Source organism: Oryza glaberrima, chromosome 7 (assembly GCF_000147395.1).
Source record: "Oryza glaberrima chromosome 7, OglaRS2, whole genome shotgun sequence".
Lineage (NCBI taxonomy): Eukaryota > Viridiplantae > Streptophyta > Magnoliopsida > Poales > Poaceae > Oryza > Oryza glaberrima.
In genome coordinates, this window is record NC_068332.1 from 25,416,388 (window position 1) to 25,433,614 (window position 17,227).

Consider the following 17,227-nt stretch of genomic DNA (forward strand, 5'->3'; position numbering starts at 1 on the left):
GACGCAAAAGTTAAAAGTTCATGTGTAGGAAAGTTTTGATATAATAAAAAAGTTGAAAGTTCCTAAAGAACGAAATGCCCAGCTCCAGATGCCTGTCGCAACACTTCTCTCGTGACTAGCAGAAAGCAGCGATTCACGAGTCCAGGTTGAGTGAGTGAGGGAGTCCACTAGTACTCCACGGCACATGACACTCGCAGGTCGCAGCTAGTACATGCCAATATGCCATGCTATGTCCCTCTCGGCCTTATCCTGTCATCCACGGCGCCACGCCCACGCGCAGCTTATCTGAGAACGAAATGCGAGCGAGCGAAACCAACAAACAAACCCGCTCCAACTAAACCCGAAACCAAGGGCCGCGTCCGCGCGAGCCGAGCACCTGGGGACGCGCCGTCTCGTCACGACTCACGAGTGTGTCGCGCTCGGCCGCCACACCAGCCGCAAACCCCCACCCGCGGTTTCGCCCTCCCGCCTGCAGGCTAGATGCAGCAGCTTGCAGCCTCCCTCCTCGTGCTCCTCTCACGCTCGCAACGCCCATAAATACCCAGGTGCTCGCAGCCCACGGATCATCATCAAACGAGACAAGAGTCACAGTTCGAGTCAGAGCTATCTAACCAATCCATCCATCGAGCAATTGTTGATCCGTCTGTGAATTGTGATGGCGGCGGCGGAGGGGGAGCAGGGGAAGACGGTGGTGGTGGTCGGGGTGGACGACAGCGAGCACAGCAACTACGCGCTGGAGTGGACGATGCAGCACCTGGCGAGCGGCATGGCAGGCGGCGGCGGCGGCGCCGAGCTCGTCATCGTCCACGCCAAGCCCTCGCCGTCCTCCGTCGTCGGTTTCGGCGCCGGCCCCGGTACATCACCCGCCTCCTTGAATTGATCTCGATGAAATTTATTCTGAGCTGACTCGTTGATGGCGTCAGGGTCTGGAGAGGTGGTGAGATACGTGGAGGCCGACCTGCGCAAGACGGCGGAGGATGTCGTCGAGAAGGCGCGCCGCCTCTGCATCGCCAACGCGGTAATCGATCGATCAAACTCTCTCACTCTCGCAGATTCTGCAGATTTCCGCACAGGGTTTCTGTGGCTAAACGGGCACCTGATTATTGGCATTATTGATGCATTTGGTTGCAGATGCACGCGTTGATCGAGGTGATCGAAGGGGAGCCCAGGTACGTGCTGTGCAACGCGGTGGAGAAGCACAGCGCGGGGTTGCTCGTCGTCGGCAGCCATGGCTACGGCGCAATCAAGAGGGCCTTCCTGGGGAGCGTCAGCGACTACTGCGCCCACCACGCGCACTGCTCCGTCATGATCGTCAAGCAACCCAAGGCCAAGCGCTCTCGTGCCGAGACCGCGTGAAAAACACCAAATTTCGGGTGTGAGCTGAGCCGAGCAATGTGTGTGTGGTTCGCTTGGGTAGCAGCAGCTTCTTGCGTTCTGTACATGGGATGATTTGTATGTGTTAGTTTCATAGGTTTTATCAGTTTATGTATCGAAATGTTTGTGCGTCAGCCTATGCTTGCAGCCTTGTTATATCTTACAGAGGAAGACGTTCGTGTTTTTCGCTGATAATACACATTTTGGTAGCTGCCAGAGTATTACGCAGCCATGACCTCCCAACCTACTAGGCGCAGAGAAGAGTGTTTCTCCCAATCCTTCTGAGCTAAAAGAAGTAAAAATATCAAACAAAAGCCTCCGATCTTTTGTAACTGACGACAAAATTATCACGTGAGTGGCATGATCCAGTGGATATAAATGTATTTATATCCTGCAACTTGAGCTAGGAAGTGCATTAAGCAAACAAACGACGGAATGACTCTGTTCAACTTTCTTACCAGTACCACAATAATATACCTAAGTCAAGTACCAGTGTCAAAATGAACAAAAGACAAATCCCAAGTTCAAATCTATAAATAGGCGTACAGTATCATCCAGTAATCTGAAAGAGCACTGAACGTATGAAATAGTACTTTGGAAGCGATTCAGAAGTAGTCGAGGGCGACAGATATCAAAACGTTTCAGGACCATGATTCCTCGACACTCCGTCCCCAGAAGCACATCAGCATCATTCGGACTTGGCCTGAAAATGCGAACGGGATTAGTTTAGATTTCCATAAAAGCAAGCATGTAATGGTATAAAGAGCTATATACATCAGGAGATCGGGAACGTGATGGGCTCCTGCTTGGGCTACGTTTCTTGGGGGGGGCTCCTGCTTGGGCTGCGTTTCTTGGGGCTTGCTGCATCACCATTGGCAGGCTAACCAGAAATAGGTCAGGTCAGTCACAAAAACAAATCACACAAAGTACGTTAGCAAAAACTTACAGAGGTATTTGGAGACTCAGATCTTGCTGGTGATCTGCAAAAAGTTCCAGAAATAACACGATTCAATATCCAGATTCCAGAATGCAGCTTTAACAGTTTGCTTCCAAAAAGCCTTCACGCCTCCCAATCATTGGAATGGCCAGATGCAAGCAAAAAGAGCTCATAGAAATTAGAAGAGAACAAATTCCTTAAGTTCAAAACATTCAGAGTGTTTAGTGTCAAATGTTACGTGACATATTCGCTAGAACATTCCTCCAAAGTGATCCCAGCGAGAGAGCAAGCGAGAAACTCATTCCTCATTTACTCAATCCAAGCAAACATAGTCATTGCGCCACCATAATCCATAGCATCAATCCTTAATGCTCTAGCTCCAGTGTCCCAAAGCAATTCTTAGGCCCAGGCTCTGATTCTGATGTAATAAGTCACAGTACATCAGGTCAACAAATATGGATGATTTTTAGCTACCAGAGCAGCACCCAGTTTATTACCATACCTCAGACAACCAATAGAACTGTTGCATATAGAAGAAATCCCAACCTCGATTTCCCATTATGCAATCCCTAGATCTCCGCACAAATCCTCATCTAATGAACAAATCATTGAGGCTTTCAAATATGGGATACTATCCAGTTGAGTTAGGTACGAAATATGTCACACCAGATAAACTTTGTAACAAATATACCAACAGTTTCCCACATAAAGTTACACTAGGACAATCAGTAAGGTTGATTAAATTTGATTCATAAAGCCAAAGAGGTGTAACAGTTGGTTGAGAATATGGGATAGCAAATGAGAATTGGGATGACCCATCTTTAACACAGAAAGATTGCAGAACTAATAAATTGTTCAGACAGTTCAAGGCCAACTAATCAAAAAATATTTGATGGCAAAAATACCACCATAAAATCTATATACATGTTATCTTTCGGGTAGCAGGCAATATTTTCTATATATACTTCACAACATGAAGACCAAGGAATTCAATGTCCAAGAGTGATTCATCAATGTTACCTTGATGGAGAGCGCCCCTTTGACTCTGATCTTGAACGGGAAGAAGCTGATCTCGATCGAGATCTAGATGCTGAACGGCGTGATGACTTTCCCTTGGGAGACTTGCTGCGGGGAATATTAAACTCTGGTCAGTGGCCAATGGTATTATTGAGGTACATTAGAATGTAATCACCACCAGACCTTGGACTCCTGCTTCTGCTGTAGCTGCGACCTCGACTTCGGCTTCGGCTTCGTGAGTATGAACGGCTGCGCTTTCCATCATACTCCTTCACCTAAATATTAGTGAGTTGTATTATTGGTTACTTTTGGGACAAGTTGATCCAAAAAAGTAAAGTAGAAATAAACATGTGTGTACCCTTATATAGGCCTTTGAGAAGGCATTCTTAAATTCAGAATCATCAAGTTTCCTGATCTGCAAGAGATAAGCAGTAAAAAAAAATAAACACAAAGGAAGGAATATGATGCAGACTACAGTACTGAAACTGAAAGACAGTGCTCCAAAATCACATATCTAACAAGATTATACAAGTGTAGTGAAATATGAAATGTAGCTACAAGGCACCATAAGACACCAAAAATAGAGAAGAAAGAGAATACTTACAGCATACTTCATGTCATCATAGTTTGTGTAGTCTACAATTCCTATAGTACCTGTAGCAAACAAAAGTGTGTATCAACTATGGTCACAGCAATAATAGCATTCACTATTTTTTTTTTGCTTAATCAAATTGCTGAAAACTGATAATAATGGTGTCCAGCTGAATAGATTATAGTATCTACTACCTATAAACTAAATGCCTAAAATATAGTATTATCTTTGGTTGACTCTGCATTTTCTTGCTGGGGTATAACATGGAATGAATGTTGCAAAATTAGACGCACAAACTAGAGGACCAAATGTCATTTTTTAAGACAATGGAAATGGTAGGACCAATTGTCAATACTTAGGCATTCATCAACTTATGAGTAACTCATCACACGACATCAATTCGTTTCAAGAATTGCAATCTGACGTAATAAAAAAGTTCATTTATATCTTAAAAATCAACTGGTTTGACAGGGTGGTATATCCAATTGGTCATCCAATCCATAGAGAACTTATGAAGAGCTATGGCAAACACCATTATTACAGTAAGCAAAGAACTACTGTAGGGACCAAACAGACTTACCACCACCCTCACGGTACACTTCAGAGTAACAAACATCACCAGCATTTCGCATATGGTCCTGACACAACATTCATAGGCAAGGTTTAGCTTCAAAGAGAATGAGGGAAATCATGAAAGACAAAAGCAAAGCAGCAGAAAAGTGGATAGAACAAATTGTCTTTAGCAGACCTTTAGGTCTTGCCATGATGCTGAAGAAGGTAGTCCAGTAACCAGAACTGTCAAGATGTACACAAATGATTTCAGATTAGTATATATAAACAGAAAATCGAGCATTTATAAATGGATCTGAAATCAGCATTCAGTATCATACCGCGATACTCTGTATGCCTAGATACACCCCCGCGACGTCCCCCTCCACCAGAATTGTTAAAGGAGGAAGAGTTACCTCTCCCACCATGTGCAAGTTCCACCTGTGCATATCGGAGCATCAGATATGTGAACACAGAAGAGCAAATTACCAACATCTCATAGCACCTACCCTCAAACGGTTCCCATCAAAATTATAGCCATCCCGTCCACGGATTGCATCTTCAGCATCACGGGGATCTTCGAACTTCATGGCAAGGCAACAAATATAGACAGTAAGGATATTCAATAAAATCCAAAAGTAGACAAGTAGCTGCTAGAAGCATACAGTTATCAATTAACATAAGGAGGTCATATTACTTGTTATAACCATCAAGAAATCCAATAGTTCCAATAAATACATTCAAACTTAAAGAACCTAACAGTGCTGCGCAACTTACCTCAACAAAAGCAAAACCAGGCGGCCTTGGGGGGATCTTCAAGTCAATATCAACAATGCGTCCATACTGCAGGAAAAAAAACTGCAGTGTTAGACCCTTACACAAATTAGTGCAAAATCCAAAACTAATGAGGCGAGTGGAAGACAGAAGTCCAATTATTTAATGTGAATGTTACAACCGCAAATGCCAACACGGCAACACCTAGATGTTAGAAGAGTGTCAACAAGGTACTAACTAGTTGACAATTCAAGGCACAAAATCGTTTCCTTCCTGGGGAGCTTAATCGAAGAGATTAACAAAACTACCAACCTTGTAGAACAGATCCTCTACCTCCCTCTCCCTGATGTCGCCCGGGAGGTTCCCGACATAAATTGTCCTGCTCCAGCGCCTACTCATCCTTCCTTCTGCAATCCACATCATCAAATAGAGCAATTATACTATTAGAACTCACACTTTTACAGAACTGATGCATTCAACCAAAACAGGTAACACCAAATTGAAACTTCACACTAAAATTCCCCGCACAAAAAGTTCACTGTTTCAGGTTTTAAGTGCGGAAAAGGAAGGCGGTTAGGCGGGCATGGGGGGTTGAACTGAACCCCAAACTGGACCACAAATTTTAGGGCAAAGAGATAAGGTTCCAGATCTAGAAGAGAAGCTAAAGGTCGAGGCGAAGAGAGAAGGTGCGGGATGAGAGAGAGGGTGTTCGTACAGGTTGCTCACCGGCGAGGACACGGCGGAAGTAGCAGGACGCCGGCGCCGCTGCTCGCGTGGCGGAGATCGGCGGCTGCTCGGCGCAGGCGGCGGGCGAACTCGCGAGGCGAGGCGACGAGACGAGACGAGGGGTTTGGTCGTGTCTGACGTCGTATACTCGTGTGGTGTATTCATATGGCCTAAGTTGGTTGGGCCGCATGTTATCGTGTGGGCTTTCGTGGGCCCAGAATCCCAGAATCATATGCTTTCTGAAACAAATTTACTATTACTCCTATGCTTTGTGAGAGAATTTTTACATGCTCGGATAATTTTCTCTAGCTGTTGAAACTGTAGATATTGCTACTGCTAATTGCTGAAAGTTCAGCTGCAGCAACAGAAGATCTCATTATGTCAGTAATGATCACAGATGAAATTGTCGGAATGTAACGAAATTTTGCGTTACGTTCACTTAGAATTTTTCCGAGCTGCTGTCCTGAGATTGAATTTCAGTGGCTTTTTTATCTAGTGTAGTTCATATTTACAGCAGTTAAAAAAAAATACAGAAGCACTGATCAGTAGCTTCGGGAGCAAACAATATTTGGAAACTAGTAGCCTTTTGCGCAGGTATAGTGTCAAGAACAATATACAGCAATAGAATTATGGAAGCAATTAACCATCAACAACTCCATATCTCCATATCGTAAATCAGTTTACAGAATCTCCAAAACAACACTGCAAAGAGACGATGATCTCGATACAAGACAGCGATCGAGGCGTGTCTGTGAATGAAGGAGAAGGAGAAGATCAGGTCCGCTTGACGGGGTCGAAGTTGGAGACGGCGACGACGGCGCCGACGATGGCGACGAGCACGACCCCGCCGGACACGATGCTGAGGAGGAAGTTCTTGAGCGACGGCGTCAGGCTGCCCTGCGCGGCCTCCGCGACGTCGGGGAGGACCATCGCCGCCGCCATGGCCGCGGCCGTCAGCCCGGCCGTCGCCCTCTCCTTCATCGACGCCGACGCCCTCACGGCCATCCTCGCCGCCGCCGCCGGCCTCGCCCTCGGCACGGGCTGGAACGAGGCGCACAGGGGCTTCTTGAGCCCGGCCACGGACAGTGGCCGCGCCGCGACGGCGGACAGCGACGCGGTTGTGGCCATGGAGGATGAAGAAGAAGAACTCGCGGTGCTTTCTTGGCGCGAGAGCGAGACGAGGTGCAAGTGTGTGGGGGATTTTGGTTGGCGTTGGCGCGACGAGAAGGTTAAAAGTAGGATGGGTGGTGGAGGGTGGCCGCGCCCGGCGCGCCACGTCGGCGGCGGCGTCCGACGTGGGTAGCTGTGGTCGCGCCATTGCGGGATAAGGCTTATCTCGAGAGGAGCCCTGTGGTGGTTGCGGTTTGAGGTTTAGATTTTTGGTGCAGACCTCACCTGATCTCCGAGGTCCCCTCTCGGTTATTTCAGACAACTAATACTGAGGTATCTTGTGGTGATTTAAATTTGATGTATACGCACGGTGCACGGTTAACAACAGAAGCAAATGACAAAGAGCTTGAGCAATATTTTGAGAGGAGCTGAAGATGAAGATCCATCATCAGCATCCATGCATGTGAATCCATAGTTTTTAAAGTGCTAAAACATGCGAGAAATTCCATTATATGTTGTTGCTAAGTAGTGTGTATATGTTGTTTGCATAGCAACAGTGTGCCACTGGCAAACTGAATGAAACACATAATATGGGAAACTCTTTTAATCCCTTGAGCGAATATCTCATTATTTGTGGCATGTCATTGAAACAGTTATTTTTTATACTAAAAAGTAATAGATTAATATACGATATATCACAAACGTGCAAGTTTAAATTCAGCTTACACAAGTTGTGATAAAAAAATGACTCTGAGCAAACATAGTTAGGATTAAATTTGTTATTTTTGTTATAACTTGTGAAGATCGAAAATTCAAACTATTATTCAATCTGCACATTTTATGCAGATAAAGCACGCTGAAATTTTAAACTCAGTAATGAATAACTGCGGATCTAAAGTTAGAAATTTTAGGTAACTGCGATATTATAATTTTCAGGCAAATGAAAATTAGTAGTAAACTTAAAAGGCACATGTTTTAATTCGGCTATTGCACATACAGGCCCATGGTTATGACTAGCAGCCTAATCGAATGGCAATATTAGCAAAAACAAAAATTATAATTAAAAATTTTATATTTACGTTATTAGCAACTTAAATGACACTATTGTAAGAAAAATTATGATGAAAAAACTTTAAAACGACTTTAAAATTAAGTTAAAAAAATCTAAATTTTAACTGACACCATTGTTATATGCTGATTGGGCCAAAAGATCGGCCCAGCCCACCCTTCCTCTCCTTTCCGACGCGGTGGCCCCACCCCCACCGTACGACATACCGTCTCCCACCGGCCAACCTCTCGTCGGCGCCGACGACCTGCGAGTGCGAGCCATGTCCACCTCCGCACCCACCTCGTCGCCTGAGCCGCCGGAGTTCATCCGCGGGAGCCTCATCCCGGCTCTCCCCGACGACCTGGCCATCCACTGCGTCGCCCTGCTGCCGCGCGCCGCGCACCCCTCCCTCGCGCTCGTCTCCCGCGCCTTCCACACCTTGCTGTGCCGCGACCCGGGTCCCCTCCTGGCCGCGCGCCGCCGCCTCCGCCTCTCCGACCCCCACGTCATCCTCTCCCTCCGCCCGCCGGCCTCCGCCTCGCCTCTCTTCTTCCTCCTCCTCCCGCATCCCGGATGGCCACCGCTGCCTCTCCCGTCCCCTCCCGTCCCCGTCTCCTCCTCCTCCTCGGTCGCCGTCGACGGCAACCGGGTGTTCCTCTTCGGCGGGTCCGTCTCCGGAGTGCCGTCCCCGTCGGTGCAGATCTTGGACCCCCGCACCAGATCCTGGTCAGTCGGCCCGCGCCTCTCCTCTCCGCGGGAGTTCGCCGCCGCCGTTGCCCACTCCGGCGTACTATTCGTCGCCGGCGGTTGTGTTCCTTCCTCCCCCTTCTGGGCTGAGTCCCTGAACCTCTCCTCCCCGGATGCAAAGTGGTCTCCGGTCCCCAGCCCGCCCCACTTCCGGGAGAAGTGGATGCACGGCTCCGCCTCGCTCGCCGGGAAGGTCCTCGCGGTGGCCGATCGCGGCGGCTTGGCCTACGACCCGGCTGCGCCGCCTACTGAGGCATGGGCGCCGGTTTCTCCGATCCTTGACATGGGGTGGAAGGGCCGTGCAGCTGTGGTCGGTGGAATCCTCTACTCCTACGATTACTTGGGGCAGGTCAAGGGCTATGATCCGGACACCGATTGCTGGAGCAAGGTGGAAGGGTTGGAGCAGGAGCTGCCCAAGTTCTTGTGTGGTGCCACTCTCGCCAATGTCGGTGAACTGCTCTACTTGGTTTGGGAAGGGAAGTGGAAAGGGAAAGGGAAAGCGAAAGGAAAGGGCGAAGCAAGGAGCATGGTGGTGATTGATTGGGCTGCCATTGCGGTGACGAAAGCCGAAGAGGGCCGGCTAACGGGGAAGGTGTTGTCAAGGGACACCATTGTATTCAAGGACATGCCAAAGGGGTCAGCAATCACACATTGCATCGCATTGGAGCTGTGACGATGGTTGCTCCAGTAGCCCAGTCATAAATCAAATGGCATCCATGTTTTAAATGGTAAAATATGAGTTTGTTTATCTGCTATGGATGCCTTTTTATGAACTCGTTAACAATTTAGCTTGCTTTGGCCTGGCTCGATAGATTGAACAACTATCAACTGCCAGTACTCATTTGGCCTAAACTGTGATTTGCAGTTCTCTGCTGATTTGAGGATGGAAAAACTCAGTATTGTGGTAGGCTGGTAGCACCTCCTGCTGAGAAATGAGGATGCTTCACTACTGGTAATCATAGTTTACACACTTTGATCTGTTAACACAGTAGAGGGATATTGAATTGCTTAGTAGTAAGTTAGCGTGCCCAATTCAAGCATCCTTTTGCAGTGTGTTCGATCTTGCATTATTTATTAGTCTACGTGGGTATTTTAGCTTGCTGTTTATGTAAATAAATTTGTCATATCCAGAGTTTAGAATGGTGCCACTTTATTTGAATAATAGGTTGATGGTATTGCATAGGTATGAATAGAATTTGGTTCGGTTCATTCCATGGGGCTTCTCTGTTTCAATTGGAAGTGCCCTTGCTGATAAGCTCATTATGTGTTATTGTTGAGTGTTGTCAATCACAATGTTGAGCAATCATACTTCATAAGCGACGAAAAGGAATGCTATGTCTGGCTATATCATCTTGCCTCATTGGTCATATGTTGACACTGCTTATCACTGGTTAGCGATGATAAATATATCATGTTTGTAGGACCACTATTTCCTCATAGATATGTTCCCTTGTGTAAAACTTAAGGAAACTTGAACAGTTGAACTTACCTAAATAAAGAAATTGTTATTTGCATTAACTTACCATTGTCCCTCAATATATGATCTTTTTGTTTAAGAAAGAATACTGTAAGAATGATAGTTTTTACTGTTGAAAACTGTTTTACAATTTATCTGTTGCAACTGTTTTACAATACAACCTTGTTTTTCATATTAAATAATTAAGTGGTGTACTACCTTGTTTTTTTATCTATACTATCTATAAATTTACAACCCACTACATTCTAAAACTTAACATGCAAAGATGCCACATCATCATCCATTGGCAATCGTTACATCTTAAAACTCATACAAACATGTTATATCATCTATACATTATCATATTTTAAAGCTTTAAAATACAAGCATGTTAAATCATCAACCCATATAATTTACATAATATTTCAGCATATATATGTCCATCATTTTCTACAATATCCTATATACATGTATTTCTATCTTCTCGCATTAAACCACATCAACTCAATTGTTTCTAGCATTTAGATGATTAATCTATAGTCCAAATTATTTCTCTCATTTTCTTCTCTCATAAAGCCACGTTACCTTACTTTTACTTTTGGATTATCAATCTATATACTATTTAAATTATCATAAACCACATCAACTTAATGGTTATAGTATTTTCCAATGAACGATCAAAAATACAAATTATATAACCTTACGTCGTGTAGCTATATTACATGTTATTTCTACTATTATCATACTAAATTCTCGCAACAACATGCGGGGTTTCATCTGGTATTAAATAATTAAGGTGTCAATTGTTACTTGCAGGGCAGCAGAGCACTGATAAATCTGGCTGGATGACAAGTTAAAGATAATTCAGAAAATTGTGTTTCAATTCCTTATCGTCTGGATGCTGGAAGAAGGCATTTGGAATTCTACCCAGCAAAAATCATGCATTTGGATCTCTCTGAGACATTGAACATATTTGATGAAGCAGAAGTTTTGCCTTAAACACTATTTATTCTGCATTGCCGGTCAGTTGTAATTGTAAGATAACCAATGTAGCTTGTAGCCCTCTTGTATAGTTGTATGGCCTATTGCTGAGCTTGCTGTGCCCGTGTGTGGCAGCATTAGTTGTGTTTAAACATATCGAATTACTTTGCTAGCTTGGGCCAGTAGTGCAAATTGTTAAAACCAGTTTGGCCCAAGAGAAACAGCACCTACAGTTGTCTCATTCTGTGCAGAGTTTCTATCCATGGATGTACCCCTAAATAAACTATGAAATTAATTCATGCATTCTCTTCTAGGACCAAGACAAGTAAAATCATAGTAGTACTTTTTTATGATATTTTCTAGTTATTGTGTACGGAAAACTTGTGTGTAAGATATGTTACTCTCTTATCGTATTTATCCTTATGTTATATATATTCTCTTTCATACTCAAGTACAGTAAGCTTTTTCTCTGCAAGAGAAGGGAAGTTATATAGGCCCGAAAGTCCGAAGCTCAATTTTGGTCGAGAAATAGTCAGCTGAAGCAACAGGGGCACTATAATTCTATAAACATATCCTTTGATTTTGATACAGCATAGGACATAAGGAAATTAATTTACATTTTCTTTTAAAACTGATTTCACGAAGACTAAGTCGAAGCTTCAGGTCGCCGAGGCGGCCGATGCAACACTTCTCACTGCTACAGCTACTCGCCGTCGCCCTCGCCGCCGGCGCCGGCGCCGCCGCGGAGCAGCCACGACGGCCGGTAGTAAACCATCATCAGTACGAGGAACAGCACGACCACGACCCCCACCGGCGAACCCCCGACGCGGTGGACGGCGTCGGGCGCGCCGGCGCCGAAGGCGAGGACGTTGGCGAGCACGGCGGCGCTGCGGTCGTCGGAGAGGATGCGGATGACGAAGACGAGGCTGACGGGAAGCAGCAGGAGCCCCACGGGGCTGAGCATGTCGGTCAAGGCCGCGGTGATCGCCTCCCCGGCGCCCTCGCCGAGCACCCGCGGCCCCGCGACCGCCAGCGCCAGCACCACCGCCATCAGCAGCAGCGCGTGCGGCGGCCCGCCGCCACCGCCGTGCCGGCCGCCGCCGTGGTAGTACGGCCCGTAATAATCCTCCGCCCCGGCCGGCACCATCGATCGCCGGCTTAGCTGAGCCCTTGTTGAAGCGACGGTCAACTAGCTTAGCACGCGCGAGGCATCACGCGACGATTTTCATAGCTGCGCGCGCGTCTCCGCGGGTTTAGACTTTTTCGACGTGACGTCGCGACGGAGACGGCTGCCGCGCTTCGCCCGTTGGGACGTCGCGCTTGGTGTTTAGATCAGTTGGTAAAGTTTGTGCATATTACATTTGATATTACATATGGTGCATGGGGTGTTCGGCACTAATAAAAAAACTAATTACAGATTTCGTCAATTAATCCATCATTAGCAAATGTTTATTGTAACACCACATTATCAAATCATGGAGCAATTAGACTTAAATGATTCGTCTTGCAAATATTAGTCGTAATCTGTGCAATTAGCTTTTTAGCCTATATTTAATACTTCATACAAGTGTTTAAATATTCGATATGACAGGGTGAAAATTTTTTAGGTTACTTCGTACAGGTGTTCAAACATTCAATGTGACAGAGTGAAAATTTTTAGACAGGTCTAAACAGGGCCTTACCTGAATTCGAAAGCTGCATTGCAATAAACTACAGTTGCTGACAAGGCAAACCTCTCTTCCCTCGAATTATAAACGAAGAAAGGGACAATGTGTTCGTATGTATTGCTACTCTACTACTACATTTTACATTGGATGACTACTGTTAGGAGTGGGTACACATTGGAGAATATATATCTTGACAATGCGAGATTGTCTTTCGATTGAGTTGTTTGCCAACTCAATTAATATAGCACGGTGGCACTTCGGAATAATCCCACACACCCGTACTGGAAACCGTTTGGTTGCTGTTTGGTCGACACTGATCGTCTCTCCCTCGCTTGTTCTGGTCATGAAATGACCTGGCCATCGCCGGCTTCACCATGTTGGAGACCGGCGGCCTTGTGGCGAAGGAGATGGCCACCTGGAAGGCTTCACGGGAGGCTGTCCGGAGCAGCTCGAAAACCATTCTGCTCGCCGCCGGCATTTCTTCCCAAGTATGGCTCTTGAGACAAGCAAGCAATGATCGTTGAAGGCAGGGTGTAGTGCATCTATCTCAAAGCAAGGTGAACCCGGCTTTATAAAGGGGAGGATTTTGGACACTTGGACCCAGATCGAGAGCCTAAAACTGGGGTGACATTTGTTCGATCGAGCTGGTGTTGTGCAAGCTAGGCTAGCTGCTCTTCTTTTCTGAAGCCTCTCTAATTCTGGGCGTTGTGGCACAGTGGCAAAACACAAAGCCGTGTGCAGATTTCGGAGCGCCAGGTACACATGTTTACCTCCTTTTTAACGCGAGTTTAAGGGAAATGTGCAAATTGCAAAATTGCAATAGCACGTGATGCTTCCGCGAGGGAGACAAGCACCCAGCATCTCAACACAAGGACGAAGTGAGCCAAAAACACCTGACACACAGGTGACAGCTGACAAAATGACGAACACTCCAAATTTTTGTTTCTTCTCGGGCCGGGACGTACGTGAGCAATGGTGGAATGGGCTAGTAGCTTTGGGCAGGCTACAACGTGACCGTGTAATGAGATGGAAAAAGTCTATTTTTCCTCCCTCATCTCTTGCCTTGGTTAGAAGTATCCCTCAACCATAAAACCGAGTATAACGTCTCCCCAACTTCAAAAACCACGTTGGTCCGTGAGTGCGGCTTCTAGAAAAAGTTCCGGTAGCCGTGTCTGAACCAGAGCTCATGCTACCCGGAGGAGCTCTACTTTCCGACATTGCTCGACATGGCCAACCCCGCTAACGAGGAGTATAGAGGCACAACGGTTGTCCCCTCCTCGATCGTCTTCCCTAGCGGCCATCTTCTCGGTTCCAAAAGCCAGACATGGAGGAACGACCATCGCAATGACGTGGGCCTAAATCCCAATCCACTCATTTTGTCACGCTCCATTCGTTGTTGTTCTCACTCGCAGCGGCAGACCACCACCACCATTTCACGATATACAATGAGATGCTCATCGGCGATGCGGGGAGCGGCGTCGGTAGCGTAGGGTCTTGTCAGAGTAGGATATTTGTGTGTCGTTTGCTACCGCTGCCACTTGATTCATGTAGGAGAGAGATGGAGAGAGGAGAGGGAGGGAGACATGGGTAATAAGGAGAAAAGGATGTACCTGACATGTGGGGGCCCCACATATGTTTGTCAATTACTATGACATTTAGGGGTCATAGGTTGACTCGGTGGGTTTGACTAAGGTTAACCTTTCATGTCAACAAAAACCACCCTCTAAACTACTGAAGGATTAGATTTACACTGGTTTTTTAAATTGGGAGAGGTGTAAAACGATCAAAAGCAAGAGGGAGAGGGTAGCAAAATAGATTTATTCCTAATGAGATGGAGAGCTTATTGGGCCAGTATAAGAGCCCGCCCGTTTGGACGTCTAACGAATTGACCTTTGGCCCATGCTAGACCTACGGAACATTTTATCTGTTGCTTTCTACGAGTATGACTTTATTACTACTTAAAAAATGATTCATCTAGTTTCAAAAAAAAAATGATTCATAGCCAAAATTCTTTAAATGTATTTGGGATTGAGGTAGTAGTTCATTGTTAAAGGATGGATCGCTAATGCGTTAGTACAGCTCAAATATTGGAAAAATACGATAGTTTAACTGTTCAAGGAAAAAAAGAAAAATCTGAAACTGAAAAATCAAATTGAAATGAAGAAAAGTAAACAGGATTAAAGGGGAAATTGCATAGGAAAACCTAAAGGAATGTGTCGGTTCAGCGCTTACTTTGTTCTGTACAAGCGTACGAACTTCCATCGCGATATACTTGAGCGACGCGAGTCACCGAAACCGCCATGTAGGTTCATCGCTTCGCAGCCGCAGTTTTGACCGGGAGGATTCCATCCTGCAACGTACCTGGTCCATTTGGCATTAACCAGTCCTGCAGTCCTGCTTTCCTCTACTTTAATCACGTTGCTCTAAGCGAAACAGTGCTAGAGTGCGTGGTATCCGGTCGAAAGAGAATCGCTGTTTGGGTTACATACTTATGTCATGGCTACCATCACTCATTGATCTCCTGTGCACATCGAAACTGTAGCCACAATTGTGTCAAATCCTTTGCTGTCTTCTCTATTTCGTGACGGAGGTAAGAATAGTGGGCCATAAATTTATAGGCAGTTATAGCATAGACTTTAAGATATATTTATTAAATTTGTCTAGGTTTAAACCTAGGATTAGGTTTTTTTAGCACGGAAGAAGTATGTGTGTATGATAAGTAGGATAAAGTGGTAATTGTATAGTATATATTTATGGATAGCTATTGTATAAATTGACTATATATGATTTGGACTTCCTCTAACTATTTTGTTTGAACAGTAACCACACGATTAAACTACAACCTTGTTTTTTTTTTTACTACATACTTTCCAAAGAAGAGAGAGGCAGTATACGAGGCGTTGTCGGAAATCGCGGCCACGGGAGAAGCCACAGGCCGGCTCCTCCACAGGGCACCTTAACATTCCCAGCGACCCAGCTCCGCGCTCACGAGGATATCCACCCCAAAAAACGCCCAAAACCGCGAGCCGCGTGTGCGCTCGAAACCATCTCCGCCACCGCCACCGCCACCGCGACAGAGGCACGGGTCGCCACGTACGTTCGCAGCTCGCGCTGCCGGATTCCTGCCGCGTCATCGTGCAGCGGCTGCCACCTGAGCAGTGCCACCACCACGGCCGTTTCCGTACGCCTCTACCTCTCACCGCGCCCGCTATAAGAGAAGTGCCCAAACACCTTTCCCCTTCTTCATCGATTGCTTCTTCCTCGTTCACAGCAGGCACAAACAGATCGGGCACCGGAGAGGTTGGGAGGAGAGCTTGGGTTGGCCTGACGAAATGGCGGAGGAGAAGAGCACGATGCAGTCGATGAGGGAGTGGGTCGTCGACCACAAGCTCCGGGCCGTCGGTGCGTTGCCTCTGCCGCGCTTGAGCTATCTTGCCTCTCATCGCTTTCTCATACATGTTTGATGGGAGATTGATGTGAGATCTGACGATTCTTTCTTCGATTGTGCTTACAGGGACGCTGTGGCTGACTGGGGTGGCGAGCTCGATCGCGTACAACTGGTCGAGGCCCGGCATGAAGACCAGCGTCAAGATCATCCACGCCAGGTTCGTTCCTGTCCCCGAACATGCAAGCTAGCCGCTGTAAATTCGCGTGTTGTTGATTTCGTACCAAGAGCGCGCTCCAATTGGTGGATTGGTATCCTTATTTAATTTGTTTGTTCCTTTTGCCTTGATTAGGTTGCATGCTCAGGCCCTCACACTGGCTGCATTGGCTGGCTCTGCACTGGTGGAGTACTACGACCATCGGTCAGGTTCAGGATCAAGAGTTCATCAGTATGCGAAGCAGTTCATCACACCTGAGAGCAACCCACAAAAAGAATAGAGGACGTTGTGTACTTAATCAACGCCAGATGTATCGATATGATTTCCTACGCACAAATTCTGTGGCGTCTGAATCTCCTACGTACTGTCTGTTTTCCCTTCTCTGCCTGCTTTCTGTATAAGCTAAGCTGCTGAACTAACATTCAGGGTTTCAGACGCTGCGATATCGATGATGAATGATAATGAACTGGCATCAGCTGTGTAATGTAATACATTTGTTGTTTCTTGTCAAGACGAATCAAATGTTCTGATTTTCTAGATGTGTGTAACTATTGAGGCTTTTTTTTAAATCACTATTGAGGCATTTTGTCCTTTCCTCCGGCGCTGATGTTGGCGAGAATCGGCGGGCCGCTATCAACGGCTGTGAT

At 46.2% G+C, this 17,227-nt stretch overlaps 6 protein-coding genes across 11 annotated transcripts; 3 read left to right on the plus strand and 3 right to left on the minus strand.

Annotated features, from left to right (window-relative positions):
* The first annotated feature begins 316 nt into the window (after positions 1-316).
* Positions 317-1,532, plus strand: LOC127779132 (universal stress protein PHOS34-like). Its single transcript, XM_052305831.1, has 3 exons — positions 317-854; positions 924-1,018; positions 1,132-1,532. The coding sequence occupies exons 1-3, from the start codon at positions 656-658 to the stop codon at positions 1,354-1,356; spliced, it is 519 nt and encodes a 172-aa protein (XP_052161791.1). The 5' UTR covers positions 317-655; the 3' UTR covers positions 1,357-1,532.
* A 211-nt stretch (positions 1,533-1,743) lies between these two features.
* Positions 1,744-6,174, minus strand: LOC127779131 (serine/arginine-rich-splicing factor SR34-like). 4 transcript variants are annotated; one of them, XR_008018624.1, is made up of 15 exons: positions 5,970-6,174; positions 5,556-5,650; positions 5,247-5,312; positions 4,979-5,119; positions 4,811-4,910; positions 4,669-4,715; positions 4,501-4,558; positions 3,933-3,982; positions 3,687-3,743; positions 3,512-3,603; positions 3,332-3,436; positions 2,814-2,904; positions 2,550-2,729; positions 2,321-2,354; positions 2,198-2,254 (listed from the first exon to the last, which is right to left on the minus strand). XR_008018624.1 is itself a non-coding variant. In XM_052305829.1 (14 exons), the coding sequence occupies exons 1-13, from the start codon at positions 6,157-6,159 to the stop codon at positions 2,186-2,188; spliced, it is 1,038 nt and encodes a 345-aa protein (XP_052161789.1). In that variant the 5' UTR covers positions 6,160-6,174; the 3' UTR covers positions 1,744-2,077; positions 2,149-2,185. The 4 variants fall into 4 exon arrangements, 3 of the variants coding, with proteins under 3 accessions (XP_052161789.1, XP_052161788.1, XP_052161790.1); XM_052305829.1 differs by lacking the exons at positions 2,550-2,729; positions 2,814-2,904 and adding an exon at positions 1,744-2,077 and having other exon boundaries at positions 2,149-2,254; positions 4,979-5,053; XM_052305828.1 differs by lacking the exons at positions 2,550-2,729; positions 2,814-2,904 and adding an exon at positions 1,744-2,077 and having other exon boundaries at positions 2,149-2,254.
* A 422-nt stretch (positions 6,175-6,596) lies between these two features.
* Positions 6,597-7,184, minus strand: LOC127779133 (uncharacterized). Its single transcript, XM_052305832.1, has one exon. It carries the CDS (start codon positions 7,095-7,097, stop codon positions 6,744-6,746), a length of 354 nt encoding a protein of 117 aa, XP_052161792.1. The 5' UTR covers positions 7,098-7,184; the 3' UTR covers positions 6,597-6,743.
* A 1,129-nt stretch (positions 7,185-8,313) lies between these two features.
* Positions 8,314-11,609, plus strand: LOC127778379 (F-box/kelch-repeat protein SKIP6-like). Of its 2 annotated transcripts, none has more exons than XM_052304967.1 (3): positions 8,314-9,602; positions 9,740-9,826; positions 11,147-11,609. In XM_052304967.1, exon 1 carries the CDS (start codon positions 8,408-8,410, stop codon positions 9,545-9,547), a length of 1,140 nt encoding a protein of 379 aa, XP_052160927.1. In that variant the 5' UTR covers positions 8,314-8,407; the 3' UTR covers positions 9,548-9,602; positions 9,740-9,826; positions 11,147-11,609. The 2 variants fall into 2 exon arrangements, with proteins under 2 accessions (XP_052160927.1, XP_052160928.1); XM_052304968.1 differs by having other exon boundaries at positions 11,152-11,609.
* Positions 11,610-12,556, minus strand: LOC127778380 (uncharacterized). Its single transcript, XM_052304969.1, has one exon. The coding sequence runs from the start codon at positions 12,456-12,458 to the stop codon at positions 12,015-12,017; it is 444 nt and encodes a 147-aa protein (XP_052160929.1). The 5' UTR covers positions 12,459-12,556; the 3' UTR covers positions 11,610-12,014.
* A 3,452-nt stretch (positions 12,557-16,008) lies between these two features.
* On the plus strand, positions 16,009-17,117 carry LOC127778804 (uncharacterized). Of its 2 annotated transcripts, XM_052305430.1 has the most exons (4): positions 16,009-16,159; positions 16,250-16,380; positions 16,493-16,583; positions 16,716-17,117. In XM_052305430.1, exons 2-4 carry the CDS (start codon positions 16,311-16,313, stop codon positions 16,858-16,860), a joined length of 306 nt encoding a protein of 101 aa, XP_052161390.1. In that variant the 5' UTR covers positions 16,009-16,159; positions 16,250-16,310; the 3' UTR covers positions 16,861-17,117. The 2 variants fall into 2 exon arrangements, with proteins under 2 accessions (XP_052161390.1, XP_052161389.1); XM_052305429.1 differs by lacking the exon at positions 16,009-16,159 and having other exon boundaries at positions 16,211-16,380.
* The last annotated feature ends 110 nt before the right edge of the window (positions 17,118-17,227 follow it).